Source organism: Cibotium barometz, chromosome 46 (assembly GCF_041138505.1).
Source record: "Cibotium barometz isolate CiBa-2024 chromosome 46, ASM4113850v1, whole genome shotgun sequence".
In the NCBI taxonomy this organism is placed as follows: domain Eukaryota; kingdom Viridiplantae; phylum Streptophyta; class Polypodiopsida; order Cyatheales; family Cibotiaceae; genus Cibotium; species Cibotium barometz.
Window position 1 is genome coordinate 34,385,839 of NC_141091.1, and position 16,702 is coordinate 34,402,540.

Below are 16,702 nucleotides of genomic sequence, written 5' to 3' on the forward strand. Positions count from 1 at the left end.
TGAGTTTCTCCTTTAGACTCTTCTAGAATTGGAGTAGGCACATCCATGGGCAGTCTTTGATCTTTGATCAACCCACACCAAGTCATGCGCAACAAACTCAGCGAGACGACCGAATGGCGGCACTGTCATATTTGAGTTTATATCTTTACCTTTCCACTATACCGTGGTTTGGAACACTGGTACTAGCATGTTATTTCGTAAGACATAAAATTCTGGCGCAATCCCCGCGCGACCTCCTCATAGTACTCACTATTGATTTCTACCTCACCACGCACCATCTCACCCTCATCAGATGGCTCCTCAATCAACACTTGGTTGATTTTAGCCTATGGTGGTAGAATAGGTGGCGGCAGGAGAGGCGACATGTCCTGTATCCGGAACATCCCTCTCGGTAAGTAGGATAGGTTTGGCTAGGTGGCCTGCACAGCCGCAATGATTTGCATTGGTGGTGCTGGTAAGGCTAGTGGCATTCTAGGTGCCGGTAGATGTGCTACAATTTGGAATCTCGGATACCTACACATGGAAGTGTCATGGTTCCCTAATTTCACACAATGAGCACAATAGAGTAGCAGCCTTACTCTTAATTGAGGGCATTCAGTAGTGGTGTGATTCATTCTGCACATAGAACACCATACTAGATCTCTCCAAGGGGTAGGGATGAGCATGCACATGCGCCTTGATGCTTCTCTTCCATCCTTGACTTTTATTTTGTCCAGTATAGCATTACTGAGTTCTTCCACAATCATGTTCCCAACTTGTTTGCTCCGGGTTCCTATGTCTTTGGTGACTCGAGACTCACAATGTTGTTGTTGCTGCAAAAGCTGCCTTGACATCTTCAGGTTGTGGCAATTCAAGCATATTGTCTTCATATTCGATTGCCAACTTACAGCATGCATCTAGAGTAGCCGGTCGGGCTAATACTAGATAATCATGCATTCTATGATCTCGAACTCCTCTCTAGAAGCAGGGCAATATTATCTGATCTCATCAGTTAGCCTTTCCCATAGCTTACATCTTGAATTCAAGTGCTGGAGCCAGGATATATAGTCTCACATAGACTCATTTCCTTTTTGTTTGATATTACACAATTGTGCCGCCACAGGACTCCATCTGTCACCACTTTGGGCAAAGCAGCTTGGCACGAACACATTCTTGAGCCAAGTGAAATTGATCTTATCTTTTGGATTTAGGGTTCGAAACCATTGATGAGCCTTTCCTTCTAAGGTCAGTGAAAAGGCATGAATCATGGTCACGTCACTTACTATCCCCCCCACAGGTTTTGCATGTGGATTAAAAGATCTCAACATGTTGGATCGGGTCCCCATCCCCTGAGAAATTTTGTATAAGCTTGGAAATGGTGTGTGGCTTCATTTGGGATGGTCTAGATTCTAGAGCAGTGCCTAGTTCCCTAATCATTCCTCGGTCCATTTCTGCAGGCATATTAAGCAAATCTACCCTTGTAGCCACGTTAAGATCTACATTCCGATCCGCCATGGGTCTTCAAGGAGATACTCCCCCCCTACCTAGACCTCGTCTTCTTTCTGCATTTCCTCTTCTAGGCATTTCGAGTCTATGGGTAGGCCCTGCCAACTCATCATGGCCTGGCTCATTATTAGCAACCTCCACCCGTCTTTTTTTGAATTAAGAGCTCAATGTCCTCCAAGAATGTGGGATGATTAATCATTTGTTGCTCTATGTCTTCCTTTGTGTACAGGTGGTTCTCAACTTCAACAGTTTCCCTGGGTAAATTATCCCCTTCACCTTGGGTATCAAATCCTTCCTCCGCTCTTGGCTCTTCATTAATGGATTCTAGATTTGGGATTGCTCTCTCAGTCATACCCATTTCCATACCATCAGTGGCATTCCTAAACATTTCTAGTTCCTTATTACCACGTGATTGAAATGGATTTACATTTTCCATTTTCTTTTGTTTAGCCCTTGTTCTTCGAGTATCGAGCTCTTGTTTTTCGGTCGTCCTGGCTGCACTTTCCTTGCATCTCCTCACCCTGGGAGTTCCACTGATCCTCACAATGTTAGACAGCCTAGAACTCTAAGGTTGGGTTGGTACTTTTGGTCTTGGAGCTTGTCCAACACGCTGGTTGACGGGCCCGTACCCGCAGATTGCGCTTCATCAACGTTATTGGTTTGGAGACCAAAAAATCTCTTAGCTATGTCAAAGATACCACTAGATCTTGTAGGGGAAGATGGTTTTTCTTCCTCTCCAATCCCAGAGAATCGTAGTCCTTCTTCCATGAGACTCTTAACTTCTTGTATCAATGGTGGGTAGATTTCTCTGAGCCGAAACACTCAATTGAGTGCTCGCAGAGTGGCATGAACCAACAATCTTTTGATAGGAAGATTTTGGGTACTTATCGTTGGGAGTAACGTCGTCTCCAATGAGTTTACTAGACCTCAAGTGCACGAGAATATGATTTGATAGGCTAAATCACTACCCCAAATGAATTTTCATAAGGTTCTATCGATCTGAATTTTCAGGTCGTGAGACTGCAGATAGCGATTCACGCCGTGAGATAGCAGGGAATGGTTCACGTCGTGAATCCATAAATGGTTCATGTCGTGAACTATTTTTTGCACTTTCATGTGTTCAAAAGTCACTTCGAATTTTTGGTCCGTGTTGTCCTAATCTGAGTTGGTTGGTCTCAATTTATGTAATAAAGACACTTTCCTAACTTTAACCTGACAATCCTTGGTTCACAAATTAGATCCGTCAATGATAGCTCACGTCGTTAAACCGCAGAAGTCAATTCACGTCATGATGTAGCAAGCAAGGGTCCACACTGTGAGACATCATGAAGTATTGAATAGTTCACGTCGTGAAAAGTCTGGTGGTTCACGTCATGAAATCAAAATGGTTTATGCTGTGAAATGATGGACAATTCACGTCATGTAGAAAATAGTTCACGTTGTGAAAAGGTAGACAATTCACGTCATGAACTATTTTCTGCTAATTCATGGGATAAGATTCCGTAGGATCCGTTGTGTCAAACGTGTCAAGATAAGGTACCCTATTTTTAGCAAGGTAATCCCGCAATTTACGGTGCTCATTGTGAAAGCAAGATACTCCAAAATGGTTGTGCTAGTAGTAGTAAGGAGTGTAATGCAAGTTCAAAGCACAACCTATGGCTCCTTATTTTTGTGATTTTTGTGGATTTCTTGAAAAAATAAAAAATAGAGTATCACACATACTGATTCACACTAGCAGCTTTGGTGATACAAACATCAAAATTAAAAGAAAAAACGTTGTACCTTTCCTCTAGGGTCACCAAAGTACTCACCCACACACCAAAAGCAAACCATTTCTAACAAATCTTCACTTCCACTCAAACCTTATCCATTCATTCTTTACACAATGCACTTCCTGAGTGCAAATTCCTGAATGCAAAGGCAATAATAAAACTTGTATAGTGGGAGATGCAACTCAAGGAGAACGAAAGAAACAATGGTGTTTCCCCCGACAGTGCCAAAAATGTTATGGGCTACCACACCTCCAAAGAGAGAACTCTAATATACACCATTGAATGAAGCAATAAACAATAACCATCGTTGGGGACTTACCAATGCTCGGAGCTCATGTCCCTTAAGGTCTCCAAGCTCTCTTCCGAAAGCTCTAATCCTCCAACTTCTACCTCCACGCCCTCACCGTGGAGTAGCTCACACCACCACACAAGGTAATCTCTCTCTAACTCTTCTACACATACATGCATAGAAAAGGCACATGCACTAGAGTACACTCTCTCTCTCTCTCTCTTTCACAAGACAAGGCAAGAGCTCTCATAGCACAAAGGAAAATTATGTCCTTCTATTATGAGAAAATGCCTTGTATACAATTGGCTCTTATTCACACTTGCACACCCAAAACGTACTAAGACCTTGGGTGGCCAATATCACATAATGTACAACCTTTATAGTGCCTTTGCATCACACTTATTAATGTCCTCAAATGGAAGAGAATATTTGTTAATCCAAAATGGGATTGACAATTCTACACCTTCACCTTAAGCTTTGGATGTCCCAATGCTCTGCCTTTAATCAAAACAACAAGGAATCTTATTGGGCCAAAACCAATCATCCCACTATTTTGCAAAAAAACCCCATGCTAACCACCCTAGCTTCGTGATTTAAGCCACAACCAATGACCAAAGTCCTCTTGCTCCACTTTCAAGCCTCTCAAATCAAATCACTTCAACACAATATTTGCAATGGTTACCTTCTCAAAGCACTTCTCCAAAATTGATACCCTTTATAGTTTGCAGTAGAGTTGTAGAGATTTGAATGTTGATGTAGAGCCCTTGTAGATGCTCACACCACCTTAAGTTCAGCCTCTTGATCTTTGAAGAAGAAGCCCACACCTGTGCAACTAGATTATGTTCATTGCATTGGACCACAAAGATGAGTTTTTCATAAATCCCCGCCCGTCCCAAAAAAAAAAACAAGAATACCTCACACAACTACTCTCAAGCACAATAATAGCATCAAATCAAAGATTCTCCTCTCTCTAATCACTATTTATTCTTGACTAAAAATGAATAATATTAAGGATTACTAAGCTCACAAAGAAGCACACAATCCCTTAATACCCATTCTCTCTAGATCTCATATTACACATGCACATAGTTAGCTTAATCACTCGTACACCAACAATACCTCTAATACCATTTGTTGGTTAGAGCTAGAGCTTAACAAGCATGACTAATACACAATTAAAGAGTGAGAATACTCAACACAAGAGACCAATGAGTGATAAGCTCACAAAGAGCTAAGCACTAAGCTTATTGTTTCATTAGGGAAACAACTATCACGGGTATAAGCCTCAAGTGCAAAGATAAGATAGATGAGTGTTTCCTATATAGATCCATGCATGAAGAGGGAACCTATTCCATCTCATCGCCAGCCCATGACCTCTTATAAAATCTCCTAAGGCTCCCCCTAACAAACAATAAGATGCCACCTAGGACCAACCCCATCATGTGGATATGCCCCCTCTATACTTCAAATATGTACCTTAAGCTAAAACTCTATAGAGATTAATATTGCCCCCCACTAAGGTTGTACCACTATGACACTAAGGTTGTACCACTATGACACTAAGGTTGATATTTCAATATATCTAACATTTTTCCACTTGATTTAGCACCCACCACACGTAGGGGAATGTACTCACAACACACAACACACAAAATAAAAATTATTTACAAAAGAAGACCCATTGGCATAGTTAAAGTCGATAGAAGCCAGATTGGCATTGTCGTCAACCTTTTTCTTTGATCCTTTTAGCTTTTATTTATCTTCAATTCATTTAAAGCAATCCTTCATCAAATGCCTCTTTTTCGTGCAATAATAGCAAGACTTCGGCCATTTCTTATTCGTCTTCTTGTTTCTTCTCTAAGAAGGCCTCTGAAGAAGAAGACAGTTGGTTGTCCAAACCTGCCCCACTCCTTGAGTCCTTAGATGATGGCATAACCTTTTCCATTACAAGAGATACTACCTACTGAAACAAGTGTTTACCTAGCTTGATTTGCAAACAATGACCCCTACCACTTGATCATAATGTGGTCGCATAGAGGAAAGTAGAATAAAAACCACTTCCTCCTCTTCTATGACCAAACTTGCATTATTCACATCACTAGCTACCATGTCATCTTTGCCCATGTACATCCTATAAAGTTTCTTTTTAAGAAAAGACGTGTTGTTGCATTGACGTGACCAAATATTCCCTCAAGTGTAACCCAAGCCTCACTTGCAAACTTTGAGTTAGCCACTTGGTGTCTTTGTAAACTTTGAGTTAGCCACTTGGTGTCTTTGTAAACTTTGAGTCAACTAAACCATGTATAATGTAAGACAAAGCCTTGGAGTCTGAATTCTCCCACGTGGTTGCCCCCTCAAGATCTCTACCACTTGGTTTTCTTGATGTCCCATTGAGAATGCCCCACATATCTCGATTAATCACTACCATTTGCATCTTAATGGACCATGCATGATACATTGATTTATCAAATTTATCTTGTTTTTTGAAATAAATTCCCCTCCCATGGCCATATTGAAAAGAAGCAAGAAATAATGACTAAAAATCCTTTATAAATAAGGATTTTACAAAGAGTTGTGTGCCAAGTACTATTACAACAGGAGATCATCAATTACCATCACCATATAAATGCATGTTACAAGAAAGAAATTCATTAAACCCCATTGCCTTGCCATATTGATAGTAATAAAGCTTGGTGCTTTTGTTCATTTTCTTTAGTTTAGTTTACGTTTTTATGTTTGAAGAGCCTTGAGTGCTTGTGGATTTAGGCATCCCAAATATGCCTAAGGTCCACTTACTTCATATAAAACATCCCACCAAAAAACCATAATCTCGATACTCTTTTTGCTTCACTTTGACCGCCCTACTAAAAAATGAGTGTTTAATACCTTTATTAGCTCAATTACTAATTTGAGTGCTTCAAAAAGACACTTGTTCACTGTGAACTACTTGCAAAAAGTTTATTCTCTACCAAATCTGGACGTACTACCCGTTTTTGTTATATGAAAATGCAGCTAGCTCCTAGCAATGATTGCACATTCAGGTGGTATTGTAAGTACATGTTGTTGTGGTTTGCTTTTAGGAGAGGTGACCCTTAATCTCTATATACGTCGAGAGAGCAAAATCAAGAAATGAAAGGTTTTAAGCATATGCATCACGCCCTGCTAGAGGCTCCACTAATGTTGAAACGATATAATTTCATGTAGATTTGCCAAGATTTGAACTGTATCAAGCCTATGTCATTGGATTTCACAATATCATTAGTGACTAATTTTATGAATTAAGCTTGTATTACTCCTCTAAACCCTAGCGAATGAGCTTAAGGTTTCTCATACCTCTTCCACACCTTCACCTTGAGCTTTGGATGTCCCATTGTTCTGGATTTAGTCAAAAAAACAAGGGATTTTATCTGGCCAAAACCCATCCTCCCACTATTTTGCAAAAAACCCTCGTGCTAACCATCCTAGCTTATGTTGAAAATACAAGTGAATAGGGTGTGTGCGAGAACAAGCCCTTGGTTAGAGGCTGTAAAAGAGGCGATGTAATTGTGAAAGAACCTGTGAGAAGGTGAGAAAAATCTACTGGGAGAGAATAAAGGGTAGCATGAGAGAATTTAGGAGTGTGGAGTTATTCTGGGAGATATTCAGGGAAAAGAGAAGAGGTGGAGAGAATCAGGTAAAAGGTGGAGATATTCTGGGAGTGAATCATGGAGAAATCAATGGGATTTGATGCTTGATGTAAACTCTATAAATTGAGGCATAGCCCTAATGAGAATTTACTGGTTTTTGACTATCCATGCCTACATTAATCTATTTGCTAATTATTCACTAATTACGTCTTAATCATTTACTAATCACTTTGTTAATGATGTTGATTCTAGTGTATGATCCACCATAGCTCATCATTATGCTCAAATTTCAACATGGTATCAGAACCATACCTAGAATCAATTAGGTTTATGAGCCCATTAGTTAATTAATTAAAATTAGTAGATAATTAACAAAAAATCAAATTTTTAGTGAGTTTTTCACTTTTCCCTTCACCCCCAGCTAGTGGAGGACTCCATTCTCCTTGCACACATAACATTAGGCTAAGCCCTTTTAGGTACTTATAGTAGACTCATAGGGCTACACACACCTCAAATCTTGTGGGCCAATTCAGTGCAAAACTGTAGATTTTTGCAGATTGAAGGACGTCATTTTTCTGAGGAATTTTTACCATTGCTACTTCATCAAGTCAAATCCTTCTAATTCCTCCTAGCCCAAGGTGTAATCAAGCATGCTCTACAAGCTGGTGAAGACAGAATTGAGTTTCATCAAGTCTACATTGAGATCCAAGCTCTTCATCAAATCTACATGTGACTTTGGTAAAACAGAGATTAAGCTTTCAATATTTGATCAAATCTTGTGTTTCTTAGCTTAATCCTCTACTAGACTCATTGCTGTTTGATGCCTTTGAAAGCATTTGAGCTCATTTGAAGTGTAAGGCACCAGATCTGGACTCCCCGCATACTCTGTTTTTTGCACACAAAACAGAGCATTAATTTGCTAATTAATTTTGGTGCAATTGAGGGTTCAAATTAACCATTAAGTATCTGATACAGATCCCCAAAACTTCAGATTGCAAATCGGAGTTGGTTTGATACTCCAACCATCCCGTACAAATTGGTTACCCTTGATTTAATGTAATTTCTGATAAAATTGTGCTGATAAATTTGTGAAAATCATCATTTTACATTTAACCCTTGATTAATGCCTGTAAATCTCACTCAAATTCAAGATTATTCACAGCCAGAGTTGCATTTAGAATGTGCATGAGAATGAATGCTATACGCATTATGTATTGGACACATTGCATCAGTGTAAAAATGAAAACAGATACTGCCCTTATTCAGAATAAGGCAAGAGGTAAGACCTCCCGCATAAATTTAGGTTTGCATTGCATAATAATATAAAATAAACATAAAAAGCCCAAAGGAACTGTCAGCAAAACATTGAAACATGTTGCTCACATGGAACAAAATGATCTGACGGATGAGCTCATGGCCCCAACCATAAAAGAAGAAGAATATCTCTTTCCAAGAAGAGGATCCACACCGAGAAGAAGATCTGAAGGAAGACATGGACACGAGAAGAGAAGCTGCCACGAGAAGAGAAGCTGCCCCAAGAAGACTGAAAGAAGAGACGGACGCGTGAAGAGAAGCTGCCACGACAAGAAGACTGAAGACAAGAGAAGATGTAAGGCTCCAAAGAGTGAGAAGCCATGTGAAAATCTCAGAGAGAGAGAGAGAGAGAGAGAGAGAGAGAGAGAGAGACCCCACAACCCAATGTAACCTGCCCCAACAAAGTAAAACCACCTCTAAGCCACCGATGATGTAAGCCACGTGATAGATGAATGTGAGCACTTTAGTCAAGGTCGCGGGCACTTATAGTAGCCTTGGACAAATAGAGAGAGCGAGTGTCAAGGACTATGGAGTTTAGGGACTTGAGGCACTGGTCGCAGGCTGTTAAGTAAGAAAGAAACTTGATACAGGATCCAGGTATGCTGAGATAACAATTTGATTGGTAAAAGAACATATGCCAAAAAAAAAAACAGCACTTTTGGACTCCATGTTCTTATGGACACGATGACTCTAAGTTAAACTCAAGAATGGGATGAGGCAAGGATCAAGCATGAAGCATGGAGGATGAACTCACGCATGGAGTGAGGCAAGGCTCAAGCATATTGCATCTATTAGGTTATGTAATACTAAAACTTGATTGATAAAAGAACATATGCTCAAAAAAAAAAACAGCACTTTTGGACTCCATGTTCTTATGGACACGATGACTCTAAGTTAAACTCAAGAATGGGATGAGGCAAGGATCAAGCATGAAGCATGGAGGATGAACTAACGCATGGAGTGAGGCAAGGCTCAAGCATATTGCATCTATTAGGTTATGTAATACTAAATCCGTGTGTGTGTGTGTGTGTGTGTGTGTGTGTGTGTGTGTGTGTATATACACGTGCAAAAACAAAAATAAACATTTTCTAGCAAAAGTAATGGAGTGCAAGTTGCACAAAACCATGTTAACGGTCATCCTTGTGTTAAAGATGGAGATGAGTCATTTAAATCTTTCCACATGGGTTAGACAAAAAAAATGTATCATACCACTGTACCGTAGTACCTCTCCTCCAATTCAACCAACTTATTGGGGTTGGGCAGCAGTAGTCAGAAATGTAAATGCTTGAGGAATCTTGTGAATGCATTCCACCCACTTCAACCTTATGGTGACCTACCATTTAATTATACATAATTAATCAGTGTCCCACCATTCAATTATACATAATTTATCAATGTAAAGCAGCATATTTGGCCCTGGCACCTTCAACATAGTTGGCTACAAAATTTGTGCCTGCAACAAGATACGAGAAAGTAGAGAGACTCTGCCTCTGTGAGAGCTTGCCTGGCTTCTTTACTTGGAAGGAACTGGCAGACATTACTGATGAGGCTGGACGTTTCAGGTACTATTTGCATTCCGTAGGTTTTGGAGCCCCTACTTATAGAAAAGGGACTTGGCCAAAATAGTTCTCATTATGTGAAGGGAAGGATGAAGCATCAGAGAACCCTTCTTGTGGACTAAGTTGCTCATTTTCCACCATTTTATGCACATCATGTTGAGCTGAACTCTCCACGACGACGCTTTCACCACTGTTCAGCACCTGAAGACTATCATGATTACCACTTGCCATAGCTGTGATAGAAGCACTCTTTCTTGACCTTCCTCTCACCTTTGACACGCCAACATCAGTAACCTCTGAGGGTTCTTTCACATCTTTTTTTACATTTGAACCCTTGTTCACTTTTGGCACTTTTGGTGGCTTTGATGGCTTACCTTCCACATCACCCTTTCTCTGCAAAACAAAAAATAATTTGTTACCCATGCCATGACCATAAACGAAAGATGTGCAATTTCTTCCTCCTTTTTTACAACCCATACACAAAGCCATGCACACTCTCATGGTGATTTTATTTTACGAATTTTTTTTTTTAATTTTGACAAAGTTCTGACCTGGCCAACAATTCTAATGTGAAAAGCAAGGGTTTTTGCCTCAGCCATGCAAGTGCATGCCAATATAAAATTGAGGACGAAAGTGCAATTCCAAATTTGTATGCAGACACAAATATATAACCAGGAAGAGTACGAAAAGCTGAGACATGAACCCTAGAGTGAGTGAGATCATGCAGGATTACACACTTCACCTGACCACCAGTTTAGCTCTCTACTACTGAGGACCAAGTCTCCCTTATGCAATCGAAACCATAGTCACAAGAAACGTTTCGAGGTTTTTTTTTCATTTCGAGGTTTTTGGGGTTTTGTTTTGAAAGGTTTCGTCCCTCGGCTAAGAAACCGCGAGGTTTCGAAAAATCAACAATTTCATAAAGTAATAAATACTCAAAAAAATTATAGTAGCCATCTAAAAACATAGTGTAATGATGAAAAAATGGTCTCTTAAGGTAATGAGGAGATATGGAAGAAAAACAAAAATTAAAAAATCCCCAAAAAAATCAAGGGGAGAAAACAAAACCTGAAATTTGGGCGAAACTGCTGTAGTGGAGAGGTTTTGAGGTTTTTAAAAACCATTTCAAAGGTTTGAGGTTTCGAAAGCTAGAAACAGGTTTTTTTTGTTACTATGATCGAGACTATAGAAACATCTATGGAGCCATGTCACCTGTATAACAACATGACCTGCACAATATAGACCTGAAGACAAGCCTCCTATCCAAAAACTGGCCCTCATCACTACTCTCTAGTTCATATACTTTAATCTATGACTTCTATTGCTCAAAGATAGTTGATAAATGCAGGGCAACAAAATGGCTCTCTCTCACCTGCACAAGATATGAATTTAACCTGGAGACAAGCCTCCAATCCGAAAGTGTCCCCATCTCTAGAGATCCCATTCTGTAGAGGTTGCTCTGTCGACTCTATTTCATATTCTGATCCATGACTTCTACTGCTCAAAGATAGTTGATGAATGCAGTGCAACAAAATGGCTTGCCCTCTTGCATCACATGAGGTCGTCAAAGATAAGACCATTCACAAACCATACTCACAAGAAATGTTTCGTCCGTTTCATTGATTCGAAAGGTTTTGTTTCATTTCGTTTGGTCTCTTTGGAAGCAACGGACAGGTTTCGAAGTGACACTTGTTATATAAGCATGATGGTAACTAATACAAGTCGCATTTTAAGTCTATAACATAGAAAGAGAAACATTCAAGATACCTTCTCCACAAAATTTGCAAGCGATACATTTTATGCCATAATGCAAAGACAATCCCCCTTCGTGCCAATTGAGTCTAGTTCTTATCTCCTTGCCCTCTTATGTCTATGGTGTGAGAGAGATTCTATCACTTCTCCGGAGATGGAAGGGTAGATTCAGCCATGATGCAGAGTAGACTAGTCCATGATGGAGGCTACTGCACACGCGAGTGTGTCAAATCCCCGCAAGATCACCTCGTAGAATGCTCCACGCACAAGACTCGAAACCTGCAAACAAACCAAGCAAACGTGAAGGGGGTGCAGGCCTGACTCACCTCCCAACCTTGACTGCCGTGGGCAAGCCCACAAGTCTTGGTTGTCCCCACCAAGCCACGAGGTGGGCTAACTAGCTTGACAATCCGACCAATCTCTACCTCATGACGTCCCATACCACCACGGAGCTACCCTCGCGGGCCTCGAGACTGCTGCCGGCCTTGGCTGCAAAAAGCAGGTGCACGTCTGCACTAGATCCAGGCTCCAGACCATAGAGCTCTCACAAAGACAAACGAGACTCTATGAACTAATGACTAACCTTGGCCACCCTTTTATAGGGCCCGTCCATACTTGGGTGCACGCCTGTTAGTTTATCCCTAACCCAACTCGCCAATCAACCTGGTCAATCTCTACCTCGTGACGTCCCATACCGCCACGGAGCTACCCTCACGGGCCTCGAGACTGCTGCCGGCCTTGGCTGCAAAAAGCACGTGCACGTCTGCACCAGATACAAGCTCCAGACCATAGAGCTCTCACAAAGACACACGAGACTCTATGAACTAATGACTAACCTTGGCCACCCTTTTATAGGCTCTTGGCCGGTCAACGGGCGTGCACACTTGGGCACCTTCCCGTCCATACTTGGGTGCCCGCCTGTTAATCTATCCCTAGCCCAACTCGCCAATCAGCCTGCCTAGCTCCAAGCTTCCCCAAGCCTCGAAGCTAGTCTTGTGTGCGTGTAGCACACGATAGATACACATTGTGCACATGACAAAGTGCACGCACACAAGGTACCTAGTCAGGTAGTCACACCGCTTTAAAGAATTAGTATAAACCCTCACTGCCTAGTTTCTTTGCTCAAACATGTCACAGCATATGTCAATGGTATCCAAAGTGCTCAAGTCTTTGTATGGAAAAAAGTAGGTGGTCTAGCATTCCTTACCAAGAGTGCCAGAAGAAGCACAGCCGCTCCCATTTCTTCTTCCTTCTTTAAAGGTCTTAACACTTTTCGCACAACAAAACTTACTAACAGATAAAGAGCTGACCAGATGCAATTTGGTAAATGATCTGCATTGTTGGACTTCAGCTAGCAGCCAGGAAAGAAAAAATACTAGCAAAATTAGTGCTCTGCATTCTTGGATTCAAGCCTCCGGGGCCAGAATCTCTGCCATCTGGCTCCAGGCTCAAGCCTCAATGCTAATCCAATTAGCATGACCTGCCCATGCTGTTTAAGCATAAAAGGACCTGATCAGAAACATCACTTTTGGTATAACAATCAAATGTTATGGCAAAGTAGCTTCGCAATGCCTCCGCAAATCAGCATTCTCGGCCCTTACATGACAAGAAAGATTGTCAGAATGTGGAGCATTTTATAAATGCCCTGTATCCAGTCTACCGATAGATAGATATAGGGTTCCAAAGGTCCATAAAAAAACTAATGTAGTTTATGTTTTAAAAAGTAAACTACTTGTAGCCATAGCAACCCAATGTTATGGCAAAGTAGTTTCGCAATGCCTCCGCAAATCAGCATTCTCAGCCCTTACTTGACAAGAAAGATTGTCAAAATGTGAACATGATTAGAAGCATTTTCTAAATGCCCTGTACCCGATCTACTGATAGATAGATATAGGGTTCCAAAGGTCCATAAAAAAACTAATGTAGTTTATGTTTTAAAAAAGAAAGCTACTTGTAGCCATGGTAAATGGGGTTAACCATAGGAAGGAATGTAAGAAGCTTTAGGTAAAACTGTTGTTTTATGAGAGGACGACTTGGGAGAAATATGAACCTTCAACAGTGTGTGTGGCTTGGCAACCAGCCACAAACATCATGCAACACTAGTGACAGCGTTCTGCAAATTTCAATGCAGGAAGACGAAATTGTTGACGAGTGATTAGAGCACAGTCAGTCCACAACAAACCCACAACAAAGTTCTCACCTTGCTCTGCCGTTGTTTAGCTGCAGGAACTGCATTTTCCATACCCTTTTCAGGACTACCATCTCCCACCAAAGGATTTTCTTCCTCCTCGATAGATGCACCACCCTCTGCATCTAGCCTTACAGCATGCTTGACACCCGAAGTTACCACCCCCCATCCTTTCTTTCGTGTCTCAGGCTTATCCTGCAACTGCACCATGCATGGTTTGATGCTTTTCAAATGATGGGAGTATTCAAGGTTTTAACACTTGAGAAAACTTAAGGAAACACAAACCAAGAAAAAATCAAAAAGTACCGCTTGCTTTGAGATTTGTTCTTTCATTTTCTGTTCGAGCTCAGCATCATCCAGAAGTAAAGACACAACCTCTTCAGCTTCAAAAATATCCCCCTGAGAATGCCCACCTGTCATCACTAATTGCTGCACAGTATTCTTTTGACTGGCACGCTTCACAATTTTTTCTTCCACAGTTCCTTTACAAATTAATCTGTACACAGTCACCTGTTCATACGAAAAGTAGTGGTGAGTACAATGTCCACAAGGCATCACATGCTTCCTTCAAAATTGGCCATGTCAAAAAAAAAAAACTACAATATTTTACCTCCTTGGTTTGCCCAAGTCGATGAGCTCTATCCATGGCCTGCAGGTCCATGGTTGGGTTCCAATCACTTTCATAAAAAATGACAGTATCAGCAGCCGTCAAGTTAATCCCGAGTCCACCTGCCCTTGTGCTTAGGAGAAAAACAAAAATGTCCCCCCTGTAAAACTCCAACAGGTTAGGACACTCATGTATGAAAAAAACTAGTAAATCGATCAACTAGGTAGCATTCTCACCTATGCTGGAAATCCTTGACCATATCCCTACGATCCATTATACTCGAAGACCCATCAAGTCGAAGATACTTGTACTTGCGGTAGTTCATATAATCCTGAAACAAAACCACTGCTTATAGGGCCAAGTTGATCATATAAACACAAAATGATTATATTGATAGGAATTTTCTGCTTAAAACATAATGTTATAATCAACAGAGACATCTAAATTTATTAAACACCAAGACAAATTTAAATGACACCCTCCATATGCAAGATTATACCATAGATGGTGATGCTTGTATTGTCTAAAGTTCTCAAACAACGCTATACCCATAAGTAACCAATGAGCTTGCCGTCACCTTCTAAAACTACTATATGGTATATTGGTATGCCTACAATCCAGATGATGCAGCAGATGATGATGCAAATGTTGCACAATAACCAACCACACATGCAGATGTTGAACAATGGCACGGACCCAGACAGGTTGAGCACAGAAGATCCAGGACAGGCAGATCCCAGGAGAACAAAACTCCAAGGACAGCAGAACACTAGGTGACCAACTTTTTTTTTTTCCGGGAAAAAGATCCTTCTATTAGTTAATGAGAAAACGCCATAAGGCTACAAAGCTCACCTCGCAAGGAGGGATAGAACACAGTGAACTCCTGAGCTCCACCCCCGTGGCTGGCCGCTCTCTGGGGGGGGCTACCTAGTAGTACATGTGGGAGGTGAGAAAAGCCAGACTGGAGGCCTGTAGTGCCAAGTGACATCCTCGCCCCTCGCGGTGAGGAAAGGACCAGGGTGCCAAGTGCGGAGGAAAGCCTTGCGGCGCCCTCTCATGCGATCCGAGTCGCCCTGGAGTTTCCCCCAGTGTCCTCTCAAGGTGTGAATGATGTCCACCCAGAGGGCCTGTATGACCTCCGCCGGTGGAGTCGCCTGGCGGTCAATGGCCTCCCTGCATCGGGCTCTCCATATGTGCCAAGCCGTCATGCTGCTGATCATCTCCCATCTGTGCCCGACCCCCTCCTGAGGGGCTGCCGATGAGAAGTCTGGCGTCGGAACCACCGCCATCGCCCTGTCAGAGACCTGGATGGTCGCGCTGCCAGGGACGTCCTCATATCCAAGGGCCGGGCCGCTGTCCGTGGCCCAAGCCACCGCACCCCACGTCACCAGCATCTCACCTGGTGAGCCTGCAAAAACCATCCTGAGAGCGCGCTGCCAGACCTGCTGAGCCTGTGGGCAATCCCATAAGCAGTGCCGCTGCGACTCCTGTGCATGGCCGCACCGAGGGCAGGACGCTGGGTGTCTGCCAAAAGCTAGCCATGCCCCCACAGCCAGTCCTCTATGCGCTGTGAGCCAGAGAAAAAGCGTCACCTTCCGGGGCCGGAAGCTGGCCCAAAGGCGCTGCCAGAAGTCCCTAAGAAAGGCAGGGGAGAGCCCCTGTCGCCGCCAATGCTCGGCCGCCGCCGGGGTGCTCGCTAGCTGCAAAACGCTCCTCGAAGCCAAGGCCCACTCCTCTGGATCGCTGCTCTGTAAAGATCCACCTAATGCTGGGGGTCCAGGGGCCGCTAAGAGAGGGGGTGCGGCTGAGCATCCTGGAAACAAGAAACTCCTTCCACGGCTCAGCGCCTGGCAGGAGGCCACGAACTACCAACTTGCCAAGCAATGCTCGGCTTTGGCAAATAGGATCAACAATGCCCAGGCCGCCTCTCTCCCTCGGCTGAGTGATCACCGCCCATGCCACCTTGGCCCTGGCGGGCCGCCCGTCGCCACCGGACCAAAGAAAGTTCCTGATGAGCCGCTGCACCTGGCCAATGCATGCCCGAGAGAAGGCCCAGCAGGAAGTGATGTACCACATAGTAGCAAGCAGAACCTGGTTGGCCACAACTACT

At 42.5% G+C, this 16,702-nt stretch overlaps 1 protein-coding gene across 5 annotated transcripts in view; it reads right to left on the reverse strand.

The window, feature by feature from the left end:
- Positions 1-9,644: 9,644 nt before the first annotated feature.
- Positions 9,645-16,702, reverse strand: part of LOC147612157 (chromatin-remodeling ATPase INO80-like) — a 46,268-nt gene continuing 39,210 nt past the window's right edge. For all 5 annotated transcript variants that reach the window (XM_086784027.1, XM_086784028.1, XM_086784031.1 and 2 more), the window contains 5 exons: positions 14,829-14,923; positions 14,596-14,752; positions 14,292-14,495; positions 13,998-14,186; positions 9,645-10,438 (listed from right to left, as the gene is read on the reverse strand). In XM_086784027.1, the coding sequence (XP_086640153.1) occupies positions 10,085-10,438; positions 13,998-14,186; positions 14,292-14,495; positions 14,596-14,752; positions 14,829-14,923 (999 nt within the window). In that variant the 3' untranslated portion in view covers positions 9,645-10,084. The remainder of the gene's footprint in view (positions 10,439-13,997; positions 14,187-14,291; positions 14,496-14,595; positions 14,753-14,828; positions 14,924-16,702) is intronic.